Source organism: Procambarus clarkii, chromosome 14 (genome assembly GCF_040958095.1).
Source record: "Procambarus clarkii isolate CNS0578487 chromosome 14, FALCON_Pclarkii_2.0, whole genome shotgun sequence".
Taxonomy (NCBI): Eukaryota; Metazoa; Arthropoda; class Malacostraca; order Decapoda; family Cambaridae; genus Procambarus; species Procambarus clarkii.
Genome location: NC_091163.1, coordinates 34,218,238 through 34,244,637, shown reverse-complemented (window position 1 = coordinate 34,244,637; position 26,400 = coordinate 34,218,238). Strand labels below are relative to the sequence as shown.

Genomic DNA, 26,400 nt, shown 5'->3' with positions numbered 1-26,400 from the left:
CAGCTCCCCTTGTATCTGGTATAATCTACGACAGAACAACTGACCACTATCCTACCTTTCTCATAGCGAACATGGACATAACACCACCAAAAAGCAAGAAACTTTCATTTAGGCTACACAGTGAATCAGCTTTAGACAATCTTACAGAGGCACTTCACAATATTAACTGGGATTCTGAATTCAATAATACCCATGATATAAATTCATTAGCTAACCTCTTCCTCTCCAAAACTCTAAGCCTCTACAACCTTCATTGTCCCCTTCTTACAAAGCAAGTAACTGACAAAAGATTAAACAATCCATGGCTCACAAGTGGCATTCTCAACTCAATCAACAAGAAACATGAATATGAAAAGAAAGTTAGGATTGGCCTAGTTTCAAAGGAAGTAGCTAAAAGGTACTCATCAATGCTTACCAGTATCATAAGAAAGGCAAAACTTGCATATTATGTGAATAGATTCAATGAAGCAAAAGGCAACATGAAAAACACTTGGAAAACTATCTCTAGTATCCTAGGAACTAAACAACACTCACATAACCAAATAAAACTCTACAAGGATGGGGATATACCGTCAACTGATTTAGAAATGGCAAATGAATTTAATAGTTTCTTTTCATCGGTTGGTGCTAATCTTGCCAGTAAAATCCCACAGACCCAGACACATATTAACACATATCTCTCAGGCAGCTATCCAAACTCTCTTCTCCTTTCACCAATCAGCCCGGCAGATGTTGTGTCCATCATACACTCTCTAAAAACCAAGGCAGGGAACACCAGTGAAATTCCGTCCATTGTGTACAAGAGAGCCTCCCATGCCCTTGCCCCACCCATAGCACTACTGTTCAACAAATCTATAGAGTGTCACACCTTCCCTGATATCCTCAAAAAAGCAAGAGTAACGCCTGTCCATAAAGGAGGCAATCCGGCGGACATAAACAATTATAGACCAATATCAAATCTACCCATTCTATCAAAAATTTTTGAAAAAATTATTTACAAACAGCTCTATTCCTACCTCGTAAAATTCGACATACTCAGCCCCTGCCAGTTTGGCTTCCGGTCCCAAAAGAGTACCAATGATGCAATCATTAGTCTCCTTGACATTATCTACTCAGCCCTTGACAAAAATGAGTTTCCGATTGGACTCTTCATTGACCTAAGAAAAGCCTTTGATACTGTTAATCACAACTACCTCTTACTTAAACTCCAGCATTATGGAATCCGAGGCCTTGCCCTTGACTACATCCGATCCTATCTTAGTGACAGACACCAATATGTAACCATCAATGATACAACTTCTTCCACTCTACCAATTACCGTTGGAGTGCCACAGGGCAGCATCTTAGGACCTCTTCTATTTCTTATATATATAAACGATCTGCCTAATGTCTCTAATATTCTCAAACCTATATTGTTTGCTGACGATACTACCCTTATCTACTCAAACCTCAACCCACATACACTAAATAATGTTGTGAATAATGAATTAAAAAAAGTCCACTTATGGATGTCAACGAACAAACTAACATTAAACATCGAAAAGACTTACTACATCTTATTTGGAAGCAAATCATCAAATGCAATTCAGCTACAGATAGACAACATTAACATCAGTAATAAAAATGATGGCAAGTTTCTTGGCCTATTCCTAGACAAGAGACTCAACTTCAGCACCCACATTCAACACATAACTAAGAAAGTCTCTAAGACAGTTGGTATACTCTCCAAAATCAGATATTATGTTCCTAACTCTGCTCTCCTCTCACTATATTATGCACTAATCTACCCCTATCTTAATTATGGTATCTGTGCATGGGGGTCTACCACTGCAAACCACCTTAAGCCCATCATCACACAGCAAAAATCTGCTATCAGAATAATAACTAACTCTGCTTTCAGACAACACTCAGCTCCCTTGTTTAAATCTCTAAACTTGCTAAATATTAACTCCCTCCACACATTCTCTTGTGTCAACTACATTTACAAAACCCTGTTCTTAAATGCAAACCATGCTCTGAAACTCTCCCTGGACAGATGTAATAGGACCCATTATCACCACACCAGAAATAAATATCTCTTTGATATCCCCAGGGTCAAACTTAATCTGTGTAAACACTCTATGCAAATTAAGGGACCTAGTCTATGGAACTCACTCCCTAGTGAATTGAAAAACTGTAAAACTTTTGCCTTATTTAAAAGCAAAACCAAAAAGTACCTAACTTCATCTATTTAGTTTCCTACACTGAGCTTTAAATTTGCTCTGTACCTAGTGTTACCCAATCTCCTAATTTTTATGTAATATCAAACAACCTTATCATTGTGTTCATTGCTGTCTTCTTTTATGTGCTAGCCATATGCTGTATTGTGACTACCAATTTTTGTCAACTACCATTCAAGCTGTCATTGCAATCAATCTTATATTGTTTCTGCTGTATTGTGCCTACCAATTTGTTGTCAACTACCATTTTAAGCTGTCATTGCAATCAATCATAGCTACCTATGTGCTTTAATATACTGTACCTATAATTTTCTCTCATCTTTTTTTTCATTCCATGTAATCTGTTATCATTTTTTGTCCATAAATTTTGCAAGTATTTACCTCCTTAAAATTTTCTTAGATTAAGGACCTGCCCGAAACGCTGTGCGTGCTAGTGGCTTTACAAGACTGTAATTACCATATTTGTATCCTCACATTCCTTATATACATTCTTGTATATGCATAAATAAAAATAAATAAAATAAAATAAAATAAAAATTATCAACTTGATAATGGTCCAGGATGGACCAAAATGTCGTCGTCTCCTCATCTTCTGGTGTGTGGTTTGGTCATCTTAAATGTTTTAACATAATTAAAATAGGCAAAAATGACAGCTTCTTCCTTATAATTCAGGTGGTGTGAAGGAGAGTCGTCGAGGTCGACACAAACGAGGTGAGGTGAGTGAGGGTGGGTCAGAGGGCAGTGAGGAGAGGTCACTGACCCCACTGCACCATCCAGCCCACAGACCGCCCACTGTCAGTCCTGACCAAGGTGTGGTCACTGATGACTGCTGGGGCAATGCAGTCACTGGTGATGGTGCGCCTTTACAGTTTAAGGTTTGTGTAATGATCATTTTATATATATATTTTACTAATGCACTGTATTTATTGTTTACATTCATATCTGTTTTAGTTATCATGGCAAATCTAGCAATCAGATAAATTAATTCAATTGATTATTACACTACACATCCAATATACATTTGACATGACATTCAAAACTATTGTGGTAATTCAAAATTCAGTTAAAGTCATCAGGACAAATGGATGGGACTTTTGACAAGCCACTAACTTCCTGTCTTTATTGAGGCCACTAGAGGACCACATAGAGAACATTGTGGAAGGAGTGTATGCTATGCTTCCCAAGGTTTAGGAATCGCTTTTAAGTACAGTAGAACCTCGAGTGACGACTGCCTCAAATGGCGACCATTTTGGGTAACGAACGCCGACAATTCGTCTCGTTAGGGGACCGCTCATTTGAATAACATCAACCCCACATGGTGGGGTTGGGGGCGACATTCTCGGTCGCCTCCGACGATGCAAATAAATTATTTTTCTTTGTTTAAAGATGCTATTGATGCTGGGAGTTTACAAAGCATTGACTTTTTGTAGAAAAATGAAATTAACTTTTTTAAAGAAAGAAAGAAATGTCAAAAAGGTTCGTTCAGTGTTCGGCAGGTAGGTTGCTCCATGTTTAAGTAAAAAAAATAAAAAAAAAAAAAATTTTGAAAGACAGAACAAATTTCAAAAAGGTTCGTTTAGTGGTCGGCAGGTAGGTTGGGGACCCGGTCGGCCGAGCGGACAGCACGCTGGACTTGTGATCCTGTGGTCCCGGGTTCGATCCCGGGCGCCGGCGAGAAACAATGGGCAGAGTTTCTTTCACCCTATGCCCCTGTTACCTAGCAGCAAAATAGGTACCTGGGTGTTAGTCAGCTGTCATGGGCTGCTTCCTAGGGGTGGAGGCCTGGTCGAGGACCGGGCCGCGGGGACACTAAAGCCCCGAAATCATCTCAAGATAACCTCAAGATAACCTCATCTCAAGAAGATAGGCTGCTTCATGTTTCTTAAATAAAAAAAAAACTAAAAATAATAAACAGTTGAAACAATTTGATAAATGGACAAATGCCATAAAGGTTTGTTCAGTGTTTCTCAGGTAGGCTGCTCCATTATTGAGACATAAATGAAAAATACAAAACAAATGGAACACATTTGAAACAAAGAAAGATTGCTAAATGGAGCAGCCTACCCGATAAACACTGAACGAACCTTTATGGCATTTATCGTTTTCAAATTGTTTCAACCTTTTTTTTTTTTAGTTTTTTTTTTTTTTTAAGAAACATGGAGCAGCCTACCTGCCAACCACTAAACGAACCTTTTTGAAATTTGTTCTGTCTTTCATATATACCATGGTTACAGTATACAGTATATCTATATGTAATGATATAGTCTTATATCTAACTAGTACAGTATTACTATAATAAATTTAAATTAATTTTAGAATTTTATTTTTCCTGCCTCAGATTGAAGAACATGTTGAGGAAATCACTACTCATCATCTGACAGATGACGACCAGGACCTGGAAGGCATCTATGATGAAGAAATAAGTGACTCTGGTGGGTCATGGCGAGGTTCTCGTTGTTCCTTGGATGACTCGAGAGAGACAAGACGTCACAAGGTCTCTCACCATTCCGTGACAGAAGATCCTCTGTTGTCAACCATTAATGCTGTACTTCCCGACCCTGCCCAGATCTCCTCCAGAAGGGCTTCCTTCCCTGAACTTGGTGCTGATATTATACAAGGTTAGTTTTTCATGCCTTTTTATAATTTATTGAAGGATACTACAGTACATCCTCGATTCAACAAACTATATGGGACCAACTCCAGTGCGTTGGAGCGTTGGATTCGTTGCAAGAAATCTTGCCTTCAGGAGGCATTTGGGTCAGTGTCCTTTTTTTTTCTTGTACGCAATAAAAATGCATTATCACATTACATACTGTATATATTACTACTCTACTAAAAAATACTGTTTTACATGTGTTATTTACCTTATTGTTGGAGTTATGTCCATCTTGAAGTTTCATGGATTTTTTTTTTGAGATATATAAAAGAGCTGTTACATTCTTGTACAGCCACTAGTACGCGTAGCGTTTCGGGCAAGTCCCTGGATTACGACCCCCACGAAGAATCGTTGTTACAACCAAGTACTCATTTTACTGTTGAGTTAAACAGAGGCTACAGATAAGGATTTGTGCCCAGTAAATCCTCCCCGGCCAGGATACGAACCCATGACAAAGCGTTCGCAGAACGCCAGGCGAGTGTCTTACCACTACACCACGGAGACTGGTGTTGTGAATGCTGTACAGTAAATACGTACAGTAAATACGGCTCACCCCTCTCCCCTCCCGGGCAGGGGGTGAGCTGCACAGACATGTGGCACAGCTCGTGTGATACCTGGTTGATGGGGTTCTGGGAGTTCTTCTACTCCCCAAGCCCGGCCTGAGGCCTGACTTGACTTGTGAGAGTTTGGTCCACCAGGCTGTTGCTTGGAGCAGCTCGCAGGCCCACATACCCACCACAGCCCGGTTGGTCCAGCACTCCTTGAAGGAAACAATCTAGTTTCCTCTTGAAGATGTCCACGGTTGTTCCTGTAATATTTCTGATGCTCGCTGGTAGGACGTTGAACAACCGTGGGCCTCTGATGTTCGTACAGTGTTCTCTGATTTTGCCCATGGCACCTCTGCTCTTCACTGGTTCTATTCTGCATTTTCTTCCATGTCGTTCACTCCAGTACGTTGTTATTTTACTGTGTAGATTTGGGACCTGTCCCTCCAGTATTTTCCATGTGTATATTATTTGGTATCTCTTGTCTCCTTTCTAGTGAGTACATTTGGAGAGCTTTGAGTCGATCCCAATAATTTAGGTGCTTTATCTCGTCTATGCGTGCCGTATATGTTGCCTGTATTCCCTCAATTTCAGCAATCTCTCCTGCTCTGAAGGGGGAAGTGAGTACTGAGCAGTACTCCAGACGGGACAACACAAGTGATTTGAAGAGTACAACCATTGTGATGGGATCTCTATCGGTAAAGGATAGAGATGTCATGCTTGTTTGCTCATTTTTTCCTTTGGAGAGTTCTGTCCACTCGTTTGATGTTTTTCGTTGTTAACCAGAATAGGGGTTTGTTCTGTGGTGCTTACCTTTCTGGGTGCCTGTCCCAGTCAATGGCAGATATAGAATGCTCCAAATCACATGTGCATTTATATGGACCATTGCTTCTTGTGCCTCTGTGAGAGGGTCAGGTTTTGGCTTGTGGTCCCTGGTAGGCCGAGAACTCCACCCACATCGACTGATGCAAAATAATTAGGGTATCCATATCAGCCATGGATAGCTCCAGGGAGCCGTAGAGGCTCCCCCAAAAAACTTGTTTTAGAACTGATTAATAAATCTTATTATTTTGAGGCCGTAGGTCACTGAACTGTGGCAACGAAATCGAATGAAACACGCATGGTGCTGTGTGTACAAGGATTAGACCCATCCCCTCGCACTGGAATTGTTGTTCCAATAACATAAATTTGCCTGCAGGCCCATGTCTGGGGTGCGCTACGCACCTCCGGGTATTTGTATTTTTCACGTTCCATTCAAAACTCCCGTGGCTACATGGGGTTCACATCAGCTTCCTCAGGACTCTTGTAAACAGACACCATCTTTAAAAAAAAATCGTGGTCCACATTCCTGGGGTGAGAGCCTCAGTACTCGGTGAGCAACCAAGGCTGGCACACGCAGCATGAGCTCACAGCACCGCTGTTCAGCTTGTGACCACAGCATTGCCTAATACAGTGGCACTTCGATTAACAAGTTTAATCCGTTCTGGCACCGCGCTCGTTATGTGGAAAACTCGTGTTAAGAAACAAATTTCCCCATTTAAAATAAAGGAAATAAATTTAATCCATTCCACTCCCAAAATATCCATACTTGTATGACTTGTATGACATTTTATAATGTAAATATAATACTGAACATGTAATTATAAATGTTTTGTTGTACTGTTTTCATTTATTTATTTATTTATTTATTTATTTATTTATGCATATACAAGAAGGTACATTGGGAATGTGAGGATACATAATATGGTAATTACAGTCTTGTAAAGCCACTAGTACGCGCAGCGTTTCCGGCAGGTCCTTAATCTAAGACAATTTTAAGTAGGTAAATACTTGCAAAATTTATAAAAAAAAAAAAATGATAAGTTACATGGCAAGAAAAATAAGATGAGAGAAAATTGTAAGTACAGTATATTAAAGCACATAGGTAGCTAAGATTGATTGCAATGACAGCTTGAATGGTAGTTGACAAAAATTGGTAGTCACAATACAGCATATGGCTAGCACATAAAAGAAGACAGCAATGAACACAATGATAAGGTTGTTTGGGTTAAATACATAAAAATTAGGAGATTGGGTAACACTAGGTACAGAGCAAATTTAAAGCTCAGTGTAGGAAACTAAGAAGATGAAATTGGGTACTTTTTGGTTTTGCTTTTAAATAAGGCAAAAGTTTTATAGTTTTTCAATTCACTAGGGAGTGAATTCCATAGACTAGGTCCCTTAATTTGCATAGAGTATTTACACAGATTAAGTTTGACCCTGGGGATATCAAAGAGATATTTATTTCTGGTGTGGTGATAATGGGTCCTATTACATCTGTCCAGGGAGAGTTTCAGAGCATGGTTTGCATTTAAGAACAGGGTTTTGTAAATGTAGTTGACACAGGAGAATGTGTGGAGGGAGTTAATATTTAGCAAGTTTAGGGATTTAAACAAGGGAGCTGAGTGTTGTCTGAAAGCAGACAGACATGTTTACTTTACCTTATGAAGAGTCGTTGCTGGCTTGAGGGAGACAATGGGGAGGAGGGAGGAAGGAGAGGAAGGAGAATCCACCTCTGAATCAGGGGGGCTCTCTCTTCTTAGGAATTTCACCCCACTGGGATCAGGTTGTGGTTCACTATCACTGGCTCTTCTTTTCTCTACTTTTGCAAAGAACCTATCTATTGACAATTGCTTTTGTCTTTGTTTTAGGATGTTCCTAAAACAAGACAGCAAATTGTCATTAAACATGTTCACACACTGGGTTGTTACTGCTTTATCAGGGCAACTTTTCCAAGAATGCGGTCACCTTTTCAAACATTCCCAACATTTCCCTGATCTCACTGGAAGAGGCAGCATCCTCCCTTACCTCCTCATCCCATTACTAATGGTGCAAATTGTTGATGAGGACCTGCCATACTCCCTTGTGAGATTAGTCACACAGACACCACGCTCATGCTTTGCTATAATTTCCTTCTTCAAATCCACAGTAATTGTGTCTTTCTTCATCTTGACAACACTATCTTTAAGCAACACTAGAAGCAAGCAGCTTCTTTGGCGACATCGTGCATTACAAATTGTAGTCACAAAACCACAAAAAACAATGAAAAGCACAAATAAATGCAGAGGGATGCTTGTCGTGCACGATACAACAACAACACTGGCGTCGGAGGCATCCAAGAATTTGCGACAACCTGCGAGACACTAGGAAGCACCATATGGTTTTGCTCATTAATAGAGGTGAAGCTCGTCAATAGAGACAAATTTGCTGTGAGTGGCTCGCTCGTTACTGGAAATGCTTGTAAATAGAGCCGCTCGTTAATCGAGGTGCCACTGTAATGTCAAAAAAAATATATATAACTTGTATTATTTAGCCATGATAGAATTACAGAAAAGCCTGAGTAATTACCTAAGTGTAGTTACAGGATGAGAGTGTGATAATGACGGTGTACAATATTCAAAAATTAGTGATTCAATGCTGTTCACGATGTTCACAGCACTAACCACAGCATTATTTCGTACATCTAGGAAATTTCAAATGACTTCTTAGGTTCCTTTACAAAATAAACTTGTGGTCAATTATGTATTTACAGGATTTAGTGACCAGTATTGTGATAACAGCAGGATTGTGGTGATAATAAGCACTGTGCATAGTATTGTGGGAGGAGGAATTGTGGTGAGGGAGCGAGGGAGAGAATCGAGGTAGCCTCACTGTGTGGGGCAGCCATTCTTGTTTTGCTCATCATACTAGCTTAGTGGTTCGCTATGGTGAACACATTTGTACATGGGTCTATACACTGTGTGTATATAGTGTAGTAACAACAACAGGAGTATGTTGGGAGGAGCTATTTTGGTGAGGGAGATGACATAATCGTAGTGTCGTCTGCTGGCTTCTGTGTGATTTCTCATGCAGTGTATGATGGCCACTGTAAAGTTTGGACACAATACTGGCTTACTTGCATAGTTCTGGTGAATAAAACATGCAGATAGGTATACATAACATGTGTAAATAGTGTAATACAAACAATAACGGTATACAGTAGTGAGAGGAGCAATGTTGGCGAGTAAGATTTTGGAGGAGTGAGGGAGAGACTGGATGTTGGAGGAGTGAGGGTGTGGCAGCTGACACTCACGGAGTTCTGAGTGTTGATGGTGAATGTGTATAGTGTGTGATAGTGTATAGTGTGTAAATAGACTGTATATATAAATAAATTAGCATGATACAATGGAAATATGTGCCGGATATGTGTACACGCGTCATGCACGTAACAGTGTCTTCGGACAGTACTGATGTTCTACTGCCATAATATAATGTACGTGTTCATTATACATAGGATTGGCACATAAAAGCATATAAAATGTATTTGGAACTGTGCACCGAAAATGAACAAAAATATATTCGCGGCAACTCGCGCATCCTGCCCCGAGTGCCATACCGGCCCCAGGGGCGTACACCACGGGCGACCAGGGAATGATGACGTCATGCACGAACTTATGGACCCCATATCAGCCAAAGTACGTACAATTTCCACCTTCTGTTACTGTACCCATACCCAGGGAAAGGTTTTTGACACTTTCAAAACAGAAAAAATTATTCCAGAGATTTAATTTCCTGCGCACTGGTGGGGTGTCATATTTGGAGGCCGTGCAGTTAAGGGGTTAATTAGGATAATAAAAAGCTAATAAAACACTGGTTTTAGAAATGATTTATTAATCTGAAACTATTAAAGTCATGGGTCACTGAACTATGACGACACAGACAAAGGAAAACCAAGTGAAGTTTAAAGCACAGTATTCCCTTATCTGTCCACCCTCACTCACCTTTTCATCACAGAAAATGTCTGTAAGAAGATTTTACCACATTAGCTAGCTACATCACTCTTCAGCCTTTAAATTAATTTACAAAGATACATGTGCCACAAATCAGTGAACGAAAATCATAGAAACTCAGTCGTTCATTTGTGTGGACCACTCTGGCTGGTGTTTGGTTAATGTGCTTCACTTGTTGTGTGGTACACTTAATTGTGTGGTACACTTAATTGTGTGATCCAACTTGTCTTATGAAGGAATTATTAATTGTAATCTGTGATAGAATGAGAACGTTTTCCATAACTTTGTGAACTCTGTCCCAACATTGTAAGTTTGTGGTCCACTTGTGTGGTTCACTTGTGAGGTCCACTTGTGTGGTCCACTTGTGTGATCGAACTTGTCATATGAGGGAACAATTAATTGTAATCTGTGATAGAATGAGAAAGTTTTCCACCACTCTGTGAACTGTCCCAATATCGTAAGCTTGTGGACCACTTGTACGGTCCACTTGTGTGATCGAACTTGTCATATGAGGGAATTATTAATTGTAATCTGTGATAGAATTGAAAAGTTTTCCACCAGTCTGTGGAACTGTGTCAACATCGTAAGCAAATCTGAACATCCCCCGCTTCGGCGAACCATTGTTCGTCAAACCGGGTGAGTAAATCCGGCCTGAAAAGTCTAGCGAACTAACCGGAGATCCATTGAATCAGGGTACATTGAATCGAGGTTGTACTGTATTTCTAATGGCCTCTGCTGCATCCCATCATTCCTGCTCTTTTTCTGTCTTTGGCAGCTAGGGGTGAAACTAGCATTAAATTGTTTACAGTCAAATTGTAATGTACTTGTCTTTGAAGCCAAGCAAGATACACTATATATGCATATTTGATAAGGGGGGTTCAAAATATAATTGAGATGCAGGAACATGATAATGTTGATGCCCTTACTAAGCTTGTAATAAATAAAGACAATGTTGAATGTAATCTTGGGCTATCAAATATAACTCTAAAGAGTGTCATTAGATCAGAACTAAAAGAGGTGATGGTCACTACCTACAGAATAGTAACAGGAATAAACAAAATTGACAAAGAAGAATTCTTTAAATCTGTATCACCAAGAAAAAGAGATCATAGACTAAAGCTAAGGAAATAAAGCTGCCAACAAAATTGAGAAAGTTTCCTTTCACAAGCAGAGTGGTAGATGGTTTGAACAAATTAAGTGGGAAGGTGGTGGGGGCCCAAACCATCAGTAGCTTCAAAGCATTATATAACAAAGAATGCTGGGAAGATGGGACACCACAAGCATACCTCTCATCCTGTAACTATCTTCTTGAGGTTATCTTGAGATGATTTCGGGGCTTAGTGTCCCCGCAGCCCAGTCCTCGACCAGGCCTCCACCCACAAGAAGTAGCCCTTGACAGCTGCCTAACTCCCAGGTACCTATTTACTGCTAGGTAACAGGGACATCAGGGTGAAAGAAACTCTGCCCATTGTTTCTCGCTGGTGCCCGGGATCTAACCCAGGACCACAGGATCACGCGTCCAGTGTTCTGTCCGCTCAGCCGCTGGCTCCCTAACTACACTTAAGTAATTACACAGGATGAGCATGGGGTGAACAAGAGGTCATAGATTTAAATTAATGAAACAAAGCTGCCGGAGAAATATAAGAAAATATACTTTTGTAAACAGGGTGGTAGATGGTTGGAACAAGTTAGGTGAGAAGGTGGTGGAGGTCAAAACTGTCAGTAATTTCAAAGTGTTATATGACAAAGAGTGCTGGGAAGACGGGACACCACAAGCGTAGCCCTCATCCTGTAACTACACTTAGGTAATTACAATAAGCTATCACTCATATGATGAATATAGGGTGCACAATAAACTATCCTCACATAATAAATATGGGGTATACAAATAAACAACCACTCATGGAATGAATATAGATTGCACAATAAACTACCGCTGCTTTCAAGAACCACACAAGAAATCAAATGGTGAAAAAATCTGGTTTTCCAGGATTTGATCTTTTCAGACTATTGCAATATAGATAGTATGGGAAAAACAAATAGAACAAATATTTATTTCTTCATTTAAATAAAGTAAGATAAAGATGTTCTTCACTTGACATTTTAGAAGGCAAGAATAGAAATTTGTTGCTGTAATTGGAAAAAAGAAATAGCTATTGGAATCAAGAAAGGGATTCAGAAATAATGCACAAATGAAACAAAAATAACCCTATTATTAGAAATATGTAAAGGAACAAAGAAAATGTATGTGCCATGTGGTGGGAATAATTAGGATAAAGTGCTAGAGCAAGATGACTATGTAGTACTTGGAAAGAATAGGAGGACAATAAGAGCTGTCTGTGTATGTAACCTGTTTTTGTAACCAACCACAACATACAATTTCTGGAAACTTTATTAAAATAAAAATGCTGTACCATTGACGCTGTCTTTTGCTAATGAGCATTGACCTCGATGGCTTGGTGGGTTACCTAGGTTGATATGCCTCTGAATAGGCAGAACCCACTTTTAAATAACACTTGACAAATAATGAGAATAGAGTTGTGGATGTTTATTGGATTTTATAAAGCCATTGCCGGTAAAACATTATCTATAGATACAAGTATCAAGAATTATTCTCAACATGATATTTCTATACATTAACAAATTTGCTGATAAGTAAACAAATAATGATCTATTTTTGAGCATGACAAAAATTACAGCATTTGATGTTTCAGATTCTTGTTTGGATGTAGAATGCTGTGAAGTTGGCCCTTGCGACATGGTGCTGGACTCTGACACTTGGGAAGAGAACTGGCTCTTCCGTCGGCAGCGGCTCACTGGTGCTTCTGTTGTTGATCCTGTCACCATGCTGATCCCTAACCCTGAGGCACATGTTCCAGCTACTGTGGGAAACAGGTTCGTCTCCTAATAATAGTAACAGTAACGATAATGAGAATAACAGTTGGAGCCATGAGGATTTGAGCCTGTACCCTGGGTACTCCCAAACACATGCCTTAACCCACTAGACCACAATATATTAAGAGTAATGTAACCTGGGATTCAACTGAATCATCTACGGGGGTCCTGAGGTATCGACCAGATACCAAATCAAAGTTTCACACGTTAATTGTGTAAACACACTGGTGCTGTATAGGAGTTCCACCCCCAATGCTCACTTCAATGTGATTTCTTTGTGCATTTGGTTATACCTGAGGTGTAACATACTGGGTTATGCCTCGGCTCTGAGGCATAGCACTACAGCTCACTAAAATTACTATAAAAGTCACAGATACTCCCTTCAAGGACATAACAAAGAATAGGTATTGTGACAAAAATAAAAAATAAAGATACAGGCAAAGGGTATCTTTAATAATTAGTAAAGCTCAGGACCAGAAGCAGAGAAATCAGGGCTTGGGACATAGGCAAAGTCAGCAGAGATGGTTAGGCTGAGAGGGCCATGGGAAGGAGCATAGGGGAGTTGACAGGGTCTAATGAAGGTGCCAAGGAGGGGTGATCATGGGAATTGGGCTGAGGAGGAACACAATGGCATGCAGTGGATCAGGGGCAGCATCAGAGGAAAGGCCAACTATAGCGAGGTCAGATGGCTCTGCTATCAAGATGGGAGGAGGTGCTGGAACAAGATTAGAGGGGTGAGATGTGGCAAGGACCAATGCCTTCTTACTTGCTGGGGAGGAAGGAGAGGGACCAGTACCAGGCTTACATTTTAATGGTAGAGACAGTAACAATAATGCCAAGGTATTGAGATAGCCACTATTGTCTCAGGTGGAGAGGGAGAATGACAGCTGGTGACACAAGGTGGATGAGTGGAGGGTGGACATTGGTCTAGATGGCTATATGCTGGGGAGGGCCAAAGGACAGAGGGTAGGACTGAAAAGGAAGAAGAACCAAGAATTGGAGGGATCCACAGTGGATAAAAAAGGCCAAAGAGGCGACAGAAAATTGACGAGCAGGGGGAAAACTGGGAAGGCAGGACAGAAATGCCAGCCAATGGCACCACATGGACACTCATTGACTCAGATTGTAGGAGAGTGGGAAAAGAAGGGAAAGCTCATGGATGTGATGGAGTCCAAGGCTTGGAAGTGTTTGTGAACCCAAGGAGGGGTAGGAAAGTGGGGAAAGGGGAGCATGACATAATGCAAGTCATGCTAGAGTAAGAGGATAGAATGTAGACCTGGTATTTTACTTCGTGGGAAAAAAATATGAGATTCTGATGTGAAAGGTGGAAGATGGCCTGTTTAAATAAATAGACAAAAACATTTAAAAACAAAGTGGGCATCTGTTGATGCATCACTGTAGTTGATGCAGTGAGAATGAGGATAAGAACAATCTATCCTAGAATGATCTGAGAAACTACACAAGGAGCAAAAAGGCACTTTACTACTATATTTTGAGGCTCTATGCCTGAATTTCCAACACCTATTACAGAGGTGTCAAGAGGGAACATATTCCTGAATGAAACATTTGGCACCAGCTAAAATAATTGAGGACAGAAAGGTCCAACTATAGAAGGTTACTTTAACCACCTTAAGGAGATGACGATGAGTACCACAAGGGAGCCGAGTGAATATGTCAACCTGGAGGACAGGATAACCCTGGGCCTTGAGGATATGCAGTACATAATGCATAACTGACAAATGCAAGACCTTGCATGTGGGGCATAGCAACCCACACCACCACCACCAAATGAATAACATTTCACTACAACAGATTGATGAAGAAAGGTACCTGGGAGTCAGGATCCACCACTCTCTGAAAGTTGTACAAAAGGTAAGGGAAGCAGTCAGAAAAACCAACCAAACTCTTGGAACAGTCAAGTGTACCTTTGACTTTAAGGAAAAGAAGGCATTGGTCTAACTGTATAAATCTCTAGTGCATTTGGATTACTGTATCCATGCATTGAGACCTCATCTTGAGAAGGACATAACTGCTCTGGAGAAGGTGCAACACCAAGTAACAAAAGTCATTCCAGAGCTAAGTCATTTCTTGTATTAGGAGCAGTTAAGGGTCACAGGGCTATCAACACATCAAACCAGGCATGACAGGGTAGATCTCATGGAAACTTTTAAAATACTGAACAATCTGGGCAATTTCTTCAAAAGGTTAAATGTAACACAAACAAGGAGTAATGGTTTCAGACTCGACAAGCCACTATGTAGGACTGAGAACAGGAGATGCATTTTCACCTACAAGGTTATAAACCCACGGAACTGCCTACCCACTGAAGCTGTAAATGCAAAGTCTCTATTGAATTTAAAAATTCAACTGGAAAAGATTATCAAGGCAAATGGAGGGACCTTTGACAAGCTGCCAGCTTCCTGTCCTTGTCGAGGCCACTAGTGTCAGGTAAATTTCCTCGGGTATATTCAGATAAATAATTTCCTCATGTCAGTCCTTAAGTTCTCCGTCCGCTGTCTCAACATGAGGTGGAATAAGGATTGTTTCGACACTGGCATTCAATAAAACGTTCTTTGAGACCCAAACTGAGGCCTCACAAATGTCAGATAGAGTAGCTAAATGAACGACCATCTTCTTAGAGATAGGGGCCTTGATGACATGGGTGCCAGTCTGGGTGGGAGTGAACTGAACATGAACATCTACAGTTTATAAGGTGTTTGTGTGCACAACATCACGGCGGGTACAGTCATCATGGAAGACATGAAAATATTTGGGCCACATAGTGAGGGTTAAATAGATCCTGAAATGTAGCAGCTGCTCTGGAAAATGTACTCGCCTAGTTGTGCTTGCAGGTGTTGAGCTTCAGCTCTTTAGTCCCACCTCTCGACTGTCACTCATACTGGTGTACAGGTTCCCAAGTCTTTTGGGCTCTATCATATCTACATTTGAAATTGTGTATGTAGTTTGCCTCCACCACATCACTGTCTAATGCATTCCATTTGTTAACTACTCTGACACTGAAAAAATTCTTTCTAAATCTCTGTAGCTCATTTGGATATGAAGTTTCCACCTGTGTCCCCTCGTTCATGTTCCATCCTTGCTAAATAGTTTGTCTTTGTCCACCCCTGTCAATTTCCCTGAGAATTTTGTAGGTGATTATCATGTCTCCCATGATTCTTCTGTCTTCCAGGGATGTGAGGTTTAATTCCCATAGCCTTTCCTCATAACACATACCTCTCGGCTCTGGTACTAGTGTGGTGGCATACTTCTGAATCTTCTCTAACTTTGTCTTGTGTTTAAACAGGTATGGATTCCAGGCTGGAGCTGCATATTCAAGGATTGGTCTGACATATGTGGTATACAAGGTTCTGAATGATTCCTTACACAAGAGTCTGAAGGCAGTTCTTGAGTTTGGCCTCCTGCTTCTTTCATCTAATACTTTACTTTACTTTACTATTTATTTATTTATTTATTTATGCATATACAAGAATGTACATAAGGAATGTGAGGATACAAATATGGTAATTACAGTCTTGTAAAGCCACTAGCACGCGCAGCGTTTCGGGCAGGTCCTTAATCTAAGAAAATTTTAAGGAGGTAAATACTTGCAAAGTTTATAGACAAAAAAATGAAAACAGATTACATGGAATGAAAAAAAAAGATGAGAGAAAATTATAGGTACAGTATATTAAAGCACATAGATTGCATTGTTTGATTGATTGATGATTGATGACACTATGATTGATTGCAATGACAGCTTAAAATGGTAGTTGACAACAAATTGGTAGGCACAATACAGCAGAAACAATATAAGATTGATTGCAATGACAGCTTGAATGGTAGTTGACAAAAATTGGTAGTCACAATACAGCATATGGCTAGCACATAAAAGAAGACAGCAATGAACACAATGATAAGGTTGTTTGATATTACATAAAAATTAGGAGATTGGGTAACACTAGGTACAGAGCAAATTTAAAGCTCAGTGTAGGAAACTAAATAGATGAAGTTAGGTACTTTTTGGTTTTGCTTTTAAATAAGGCAAAAGTTTTACAGTTTTTCAATTCACTAGGGAGTGAGTTCCATAGACTAGGTCCCTTAATTTGCATAGAGTGTTTACACAGATTAAGTTTGACCCTGGGGATATCAAAGAGATATTTATTTCTGGTGTGGTGATAATGGGTCCTATTACATCTGTCCAGGGAGAGTTTCAGAGCATGGTTTGCATTTAAGAACAGGGTTTTGTAAATGTAGTTGACACAAGAGAATGTGTGGAGGGAGTTAATATTTAGCAAGTTTAGGTATTTAAACAAGGGAGCTGAGTGTTGTCTGAAAGCAGAGTTAGTTATTATTCTGATAGCAGATTTTTGCTGTGTGATGATGGGCTTAAGGTGGTTTGCAGTGGTAGACCCCCATGCACAGATACCATAATTAAGATAGGGGTAGATTAGTGCATAATATAGTGAGAGGAGAGCAGAGTTAGGAACATAATATCTGATTTTGGAGAGTATACCAACTGTCTTAGAGACTTTCTTAGTTATGTGTTGAATGTGGGTGCTGAAGTTGAGTCTCTTGTCTAGGAATAGGCCAAGAAACTTGCCATCATTTTTATTACTGATGTTAATGTTGTCTATCTGTAGCTAAATTGCATTTGATGATTTGCTTCCAAATAAGATGTAGTCTTATTTGTACTCTATTATTACTTTACACTTTCCTGAGTTAAACTTGAGTAGCTATTTTCTAGACCATTCCTCCAGTTTGTCCAGATTGTCCTGTAGTCTTTGTCTGTCTTCCTCTGTCTTGATTCTTCTCACAATTTTTGCATCATCAGCAAACATTGAGAGAAATGAGTCTGTTACAAAAGTTGGAGAAACAGGCAGGAATAAAAGGTAAGGTGCTCCAGGATAAGGGAGCATCTAAGCAACAGGAAACAGCAAGTAACTGTGAGGGGGGATGTGTAAGCAATGATTCTTAAGTTGATAAGTAAGTAAATAAGTAAGTAGATGTCTTAAGTAAGTAAATGAGTAAGAAACAAGAGCAGGGGGCCTGTGAGAAATGAGTAACCCCCTCTGGATGATCGTTTACATATACAGTGGAACCTCAATTTAAAATTGGTAATCCATTCCCAGAGACGTATTGTAAGTTGAAATATCGTAAGTTGAAACAATTTTTCCCATAAGAAATAAAGGGAATTGAATTAATCTGTTCCACACCCTCGAAAATATTAACTTAAAAGTACATTTATACTGAATACAATTTTTTTCTCTAACTACAATACAGTACATATGTTTATCTTACCTGCTTAATTTTCTCAATAGAAATCGTTCCATTGAAGGTTGTTTTTCCCTTCTTTGCAACACTTGTCTGTAGTGAGGTATCACATTGTCACTAATAAGATCAATGCAACGGCCTGCTACAGCTTTATCTGGGTGATTCTTTTTCAGCAAAACATTGCAGTTCTTCCCATACTGCATATATTTTTTAATTAACGAGGAAGGGACATCCTCTACTGCTGCCGCCTCCTCCTTCCCTGAAAATTTGTTGTACTGCCTAGCTGGTTCAACAACATTGAGTACCATTTTCATGTTGACGAATGATCTCTTGTTTTTCCTCTATGGTCATTCTTACATGTGTTTTCATATGTTGAACCTTACCACTGACTTTCTTGAGACCCATGGCATGATATATAATAATCAGTTTTATGTTCAAAAAACATAAAATCACCACAAAAATGGAATTTCTTATAAGCGTGATCGTCACTAAGCGGGTGGCTCTAGTAAACTGAGGCAAGTTGGCCTGCATGACAGGGAACCATGCGCTCGGTTGATCCGAACGTGTATCAACGAATATCGTTAGTCACGACACTATCGTAAGTCAAGTCGCATTTTTCGATCAAATTTACATTGTAACTCAAAATTATCATAAGTCATGGCAATCATAAGTCGAGGTGCCACTGTATCAGAAACAGGACGGGTCCAAGTACAGAGCTCTGTGGGACTCCACTGGTGACTTATCACCACTCTGATGTCTCCTCCTCACAGTTACTCGCTGTATCCTATTGCTAAGATGCTCCCTTATCCTGGAGCACCTTACCTTTTATTCCTGCCTGTGTCTCCAACTTTTGCAATAGCCTCTTATGGGTTCCTGTGTCAAAGGCTGTGTCATTCTCTGCACTCAATGGTGAGAATGTTGCCTTGGATTTCTTGGAAGGAGGGGGGAGAGTAAAAGGTGATGTGGTAGTCACAACTGTAGAGATTTGGAGGTCAACCCTGCCAAAGGGTAGAGGAAGGGACAGGATCCAAAAGGGTAGTGAAAGACAAAGAATGGTCTGGGCCCACCACAGCCAGAGCTAGGGAACCCAATCTTCCAACACAGTATGACTCTGGGGCCTGATCACCCACCCCCATGAGTCTGAGAAGGGGAAATACCCTGCACCCTCACCCACTTTGGAGCCAAAGGAGGGAAGGCACAAGCACAAGAGCAAGCAACCTCAGGGGTAACTGGAGTAGTATATAGTACATGGGTTATCATTGAAGGGTCTGCATGGTATCCCAGTTACCAGTACGGATACCAATCCTGTAATGCCCAGTTGACCCAATGTCTAGGCAAGCTAACTAGATGAGCTAATTGATTCAGGTGGGCCCACACTGAACCTCCCATTTCACCCTGGTCCCACTGTTAAAACAACGAGTTGCCCCTAGAGGCTGCAGCTGCTGGGTAAACTGAACTACCAGATGAAGGAATATAGGTAAATGTATGAGTTGGCAGATGGAATATGACGATGGCTGGAGGTGTGTGCAGCGTCTCTCCTACCAACATTCGAGGTACTTTTGAGGGTTTTCAGAACCCAATATTACATGGCACGCATTCCGATGACGATGATCTCCCAGTCTTATAAGGGGTTCCAGAGGGAGTTTTCATGGACAGTAAACATCACTGTAAGGCGAACAGATTAGAGGCGAAGCACCTCCAGCATCCTGAGGTAACCTGTGACCGCACCACCCCCACGCGGCCTCAGTATCAACATCCTCCGCTCACTCAAGGTAGGTCGAGTTCTCCTGGTTTGCAAACGTTCCTCATTGCCTTTGATGACGATACATCCATTGATAGGAGTGTTTTTGAAATTAGCAGTGCACAAAGTCTCCTATATCATGCCATTCCCAAGTTCTTTACGATCAACATGCATGATATCAGACAGAATAAACGAAGGAACTTAATTGCAATGGACCACAATCACAGTGAGGACTTAAGAGCTTTCAGATGTTACTAAAATCTGTGGTTAGAAAGTCAGATGGTACAAACCACTGTGTGACCAATTAGCAAGATATGTCGTCCAACATGTTGTAGACATTAGTGTGGACGACATCATGACAACTTCAGGCTGCTGACATTCAATCCTCGGAGTTAAGAAATTTATGCATAGAACAAATGGAGAACTGAATGATAATGGCAGTGCCAGAATCAGTCACCCCACTACCAGCACTACCCACCAGCACTATCTACCTACCCAGTAATGGGTGAGCACTACCAGTATCACCCTTATACACATTCCCAACCTTATAAACATTCACCCTGTGTTCTTTAATGTAATCGCACTTACCCTACCCTAACTTATCTGATTAGCGACTGACTCCCAAACATATTTGCCTCCCAACCTCCGTCTCTTGACTACATCACACTTTTTCCAGAAAACGGCAACACTTTGCTTTCACCATCAATGCAACTCCTCATCTATCTCATCCTAAGTCCATTTCACTCATATTTTATTTTATTTTATTTTATTTATGCATATACAAGAATGTACATAAGGAATGTGAGGATACAAATATGGTAATTACAGTCTTGTAAAGCCACTAGCACGCGCAGCGTTTCGGGCAGGTCCTTAATCTAAGAAAATTTTAAGGAGGTAAATACTTGTAAAATTTATAGACAAAAACATGATAACAGATTACATGAAATGAAAAAAAAAAAATGAGAGAAAATTGTAGGTACAGTATATTAAAGTACATAGGTAGCTAAGATTGATTGCAATGACAGCTTGAATGGTAGTTTACAAAAAATTGGTTGGCACAATACAGCAGAAACAATATAAGATTGATTGCAATGACAGCTTGAATGATAGTTGACAAAAATTGGTAGTCACAATACAGCATATGGCTTGCACATAACAGAAGACAGCAATGAACACAATGATAAGGTTTTTTTTTTATATTACATAAAATTTAGGAGATTGGGTAACACTAGGTACAGAGCAAATTTAAAGCTCAGTGTAGGAAACTAAGAAGATGAAGTTAGGTACTTTTTGGTTTTGCTTTTAAATAAGGCAAAAGTTTTACAGTTTTTCAATTCACTAGGGAGTGAGTTCCATAGACTAGGTCCCTTAATTTGCATAGAGTGTTTACACAGATTAAGTTTGACCCTGGGGATATCAAAGAGATATTTATTTCTGGTGTGGTGATAATGGGTCCTATTACATCTGTCCAGGGAGAGTTTCAGAGCATGGTTTGCATTTAAGAACAGGGTTTTGTAAATGTAGTTGACACAAGAGAATGTGTGGAGGGAGTTAATATTTAGCAAGTTTAGGGATTTAAACAAGGGAGCTGAGTGTCTGAAAACAGAGTTAGTTATTATTCTGATAGCAGATTTTTGCTGTGTGATGATGGGCATAAGGTGGTTTGCAGTGGTATACCCCCATGCACAGATACCATAATTAAGATAGGGGTAGATTAATGCATAATATAGTGAGAGGAGAGCAGAGTTAGGAACATAATATCTGATTTTGGAGAGTATACCAACTGTCTTAGAGACTTTCTTAGTTATGTGTTGAATGTGGGTGCTGAAGTTGAGTCTCTTGTCTAGGAATAGGCCAAGAAACTTGCCATCATTTTTATTACTGATGTTAATGTTGTCTATCTGTAGCTGAATTGCATTTGATGATTTGCTTCCAAATAAGATGTAGTAAGTCTTTTCGATGTTTAATGTTAGTTTGTTCGTTGACATCCATAAGTGGACTTTTTTTAATTCATTATTCACAACATTATTTAGTGTATGTGGGTTGAGGTTTGAATAGATAAGGGTAGTATCGTCAGCAAACAATATAGGTTTGAGAATATTAGAGACATTAGGCAGATCGTTTATATATATAAGAAATAGAAGAGGTCCTAAGATGCTGCCCTGTGGCACTCCAACGGTAATTGGTAGAGTGGAAGAAGTTGTATCATTGATGGTTACATATTGGTGTCTGTCACTAAGATAGGATTGGATGTAGTCAAGGGCAAGGCCTTGGATTCCATAATGCTGGAGTTTAAGTAAGAGGTAGTTGTGATTAACAGTATCAAAGGCTTTTCTTAGGTCAATGAAGAGTCCAATCGGAAACTCATTTTTGTCAAGGGCCGAGTAGATAACGTCAAGGAGACTAATGATTGCATCGTTGGTGCTCTTTTGGGACCGGAAGCCAAACTGGCAGGGGCTGAGTATGTCGAATTTTACGAGGTAGGAATAGAGCTGATTGTAAATAATTTTTTCAAATATTTTTGATAGAATGGGTAGATTTGATATTGGTCTATAATTGTTTATGTCCGCCGGATTGCCTCCTTTATGGACTGGCGTTACTCTTGCTTTTTTGAGGATATCAGGGAAGGTGTGACACTCTATAGATTTGTTGAACAGTAGTGCTATGGGTGGGGCAAGGGCATGGGAGGCTCTCTTGTACACAATGGACGGAATTTCACTGGTGTTCCCTGCCTTGGTTTTTAGAGAGTGTATGATGGACACAACATCTGCCGGGCTGATTGGTGAAAGGAGAAGAGAGTTTGGATAGCTGCCTGAGAGATATGTGTTAATATGTGTCTGAGTCTGTGGGATTTTACTGGCAAGATTACCACCAACCGATGAAAAGAAACTATTAAATTCATTTGCCATTTCTAAATCAGTTGACGGTATATCCCCATCCTTGTAGAGTTTTATTTGGTTATGTGAGTGTTGTTTAGTTCCTAGGATACTAGAGATAGTTTTCCAAGTGCTTTTCATGTTGCCTTTTGCTTCATTGAATCTATTCACATAATATGCAAGTTTTGCCTTTCTTATGATACTGGTAAGCATTGATGAGTACCTTTTAGCTACTTCCTTTGAAACTAGGCCAATCCTAACTTTCTTTTCATATTCATGTTTCTTGTTGATTGAGTTGAGAATGCCACTTGTGAGCCATGGATTGTTTAATCTTTTGTCAGTTACTTGCTTGGTAAGAAGGGGACAATGAAGGTTGTAGAGGCTTAGAGTTTTGGAGAAGAAGAGGTTAGCTAATGAATTTATATCATGGGTATTATTGAATTCAGAATCCCAGTTAATATTGTGAAGTGCCTCTGTAAGATTGTCTAAAGCTGATTCACTGTGTAGCCTAAATGAAAGTTTCTTGCTTTTTGGTGGTGTTATGTCCATGTTCGCTATGAGAAAGGTAGGATAGTGGTCAGTTGTTCTGTCGTAGCTTATACCAGATACAAGGGGAGCTGTTATGTTTGTCCATATGTGGTCCAAGGTAGTGGCTGATGTTTGAGTGACTCGGGTAGGTTTGGTGATTGTGGGGATTAGCATACAGGAGTTCATGCTGTTAAGGAAATAGTCAACTTGAGATATGTTTATTTTGTCTTTACCCTCACACAAATAGAAGACATTGATATCTTCCACCCTCTGCCAAATGATGAACATTAATGCACTTCTGTGAGTGCCACATCTTTCGACATTACCACTCATGCAGTCATCAGGAGGTTGACCTTTCATGTAAACTGCACATATTGCGAAGAAGAAGAAGAATGTAGGGGTCGCCTTTTTTGTACAGCTTGTAGCTGAGTGGTATAGTACTGGACATGCCAAGGGGTGTAGAGGCCCTGGCTGACCAGCTTTGAATCCTTCAGGGGGTCAAGAGTTTTTTGTTTTTGTTTTTAGTGGTAGACGGTCAGAACTAACTAAGTGAGAAGGTGGTGGAGGCCAAAGCCATCAGTACTTTCAAAGTGTTACATGACAAAAGAGTACTGGGAAGATGGGACACCAAGAGTGTTGCTCTCATCCTGTAACTACACTTAGGTAATTACAGCTAACACACATAAGAACATAAGAACATAAGAACATAAGAACAAAGGTAACTGCAGAAGGCCTATTGGCCCATACGAGGCAGCTCCTATTTATAACCACCCAATCCCACTCATATACTTGTCCAACCCGCGCTTGAAACAATCGAGGGACCCCACCTCCAGCACGTTACGCGGTAATTGGTTCCACAAATCAACAACCCTGTTACTGAACCAGTATTTACCCAAGTCTTTCCTAAATCTAAACTTATCCAATTTATACCCATTGTTTCGTGTTCTGTCTTGTGTTGATACTTTTAATACCCTATTAATATCCCCTTTGTTATGTCCATTCACCCACTTGTAAACCTCTATCATGTCACCCCTAACTCTTCGCCTTTCCAGTGAATGCAACTTAAGCTTTGTTAATCTTTCTTCATATGAAAGATTTCTAATTTGGGGAATTAACTTAGTCATCCTACGCTGGACACGTTCAAGTGAATTTATATCCATTCTATAATATGGCGACCAAAACTGAACTGCATAATCTAAATGGGGCCTAACTAGAGCAAGATATAGCTTGAGAACCACACCAGGTGTCTTGTTACTAACGCTGCGATTAATAAATCCAAGTGTCTGATTTGCCTTATTACGAACATTTATGCATTGATCCTTTTGTTTTAAATTCTTACTAATCATAACTCCCAGATCCCTTTCGCAATCCGACTTCGCAATCTCAACACCATCTAGCTCGTTTCTTGTAACTCTATCATCATTACCTAACCTCAGAACTTTACATTTATCAGCATTAAACTGCATTTGCCAATCATTTGACCATTTCAAAACCCTATCTAGATCAACTTGAAGTGATAGTGAGTCCTCCTCCGAATTAATTTCCCTACCGATTTTCGTATCATCGGCAAATTTGCAAATGTTGCTATTCAAACCTGAATCTAAATCATTTATATATATTATAAACAACAGAGGTCCCAGGACAGAGCCCTGAGGTACTCCACTAACAACATTATCCCACTCTGACTTAACCCCATTTATACTAACTCTCTGTTTCCTTTGGAATAGCCATGCCCCAATCCAACTTAATATAGCACCCCCAATACCATGAGCTTCTATTTTTTTAATTAGTCTTTCATGTGGCACTGTATCAAAAGCTTTGCTAAAGTCAAGGTACACAACATCACAATCCTTACCACTATCAACTGCCTCAACTATGCTGGAATAAAAAGTTAGCAAATTTGTTAAACATGAACGGCCATTTGTAAAACCATGTTGCGACTCATTTATTAATTTATGTTTTTCAAGATGGAGACGAATTGTATTTGCAATTATTGATTCGAGTAACTTTCCCACAATAGACGTTAGGCTAATTGGCCGATAGTTTGACGCAAGTGATCTATCTCCTTTCTTAAAAATTGGTACCACATTAGCTACCTTCCATGACTCTGGCACTCTGCCTGACTCTATTGATTTATTAAATATGGTAGACAGTGGCTCGGAAAGCTCCTCTTTGCATTCTTTAAGCACCCTGGCAAACACTTCATCCGGCCCTGGGGATTTGTTTGGTTTTAGTTTTTCTAATTGTTTAATTACATCCTCCCTGGTAACTGCTAAACTAGTCAACCTGTCCTCATCCCCACCCACATAGACTTGTTCGGCTGAAGGCATATTGTTAAGTTCTTCTTTAGTAAATACAGATATAAAATATTTGTTAAAAATACTACTCATCTCTTTGTCATTATCCGTTATTTGACCTGTCTCAGATTTTAATGGACCTATCCTTTCCCTAGTCTTAGTTCGATATAACTGAAAAAACCCTTTAGGATTTGACTTTGCTTGCTCTACTATGCGAACTTCATAGTTTCTTTTTGCTTTCCTAATCTCTTTTTTAACAATTCTAACCAGTTGTATGAATTCCTGTTCTAACCTGACTTCTCCATTCTTAATCCTTTTGTACCAAGCTCTCTTTTTACCTGTAAGGTTCTTTAAATTATTTGTTATCCACTTTGGGTCATTAGTATTCGATCTATTCAATTTGTATGGTATACTACGTTCCTGTGCTTTGTTTAGAATATTCTTAAATAAGTTATATATTAAATCCACATCGAAATCCCCTTTTACGTCACCTGTCGCTGGGTTCCCATACCCCATACCCAAGACTTTCCAATGTATTTGACCCAAAAAATTTCTTAGGCTATT

General features: G+C 39.8%; 1 protein-coding gene across 5 annotated transcripts in view; it reads left to right on the top strand.

Annotated features, from left to right (window-relative positions):
- LOC123772798 (uncharacterized) overlaps positions 1 to 26,400 on the top strand; it is a 352,704-nt gene that overhangs the window by 136,062 nt on the left and 190,242 nt on the right. For all 5 annotated transcript variants that reach the window (XM_069324451.1, XM_069324448.1, XM_069324447.1 and 2 more), the window contains 3 exons: positions 2,892 to 3,094; positions 4,558 to 4,837; positions 12,943 to 13,123. In XM_069324451.1, the coding sequence (XP_069180552.1) occupies positions 2,892 to 3,094; positions 4,558 to 4,837; positions 12,943 to 13,123 (664 nt within the window). The remainder of the gene's footprint in view (positions 1 to 2,891; positions 3,095 to 4,557; positions 4,838 to 12,942; positions 13,124 to 26,400) is intronic.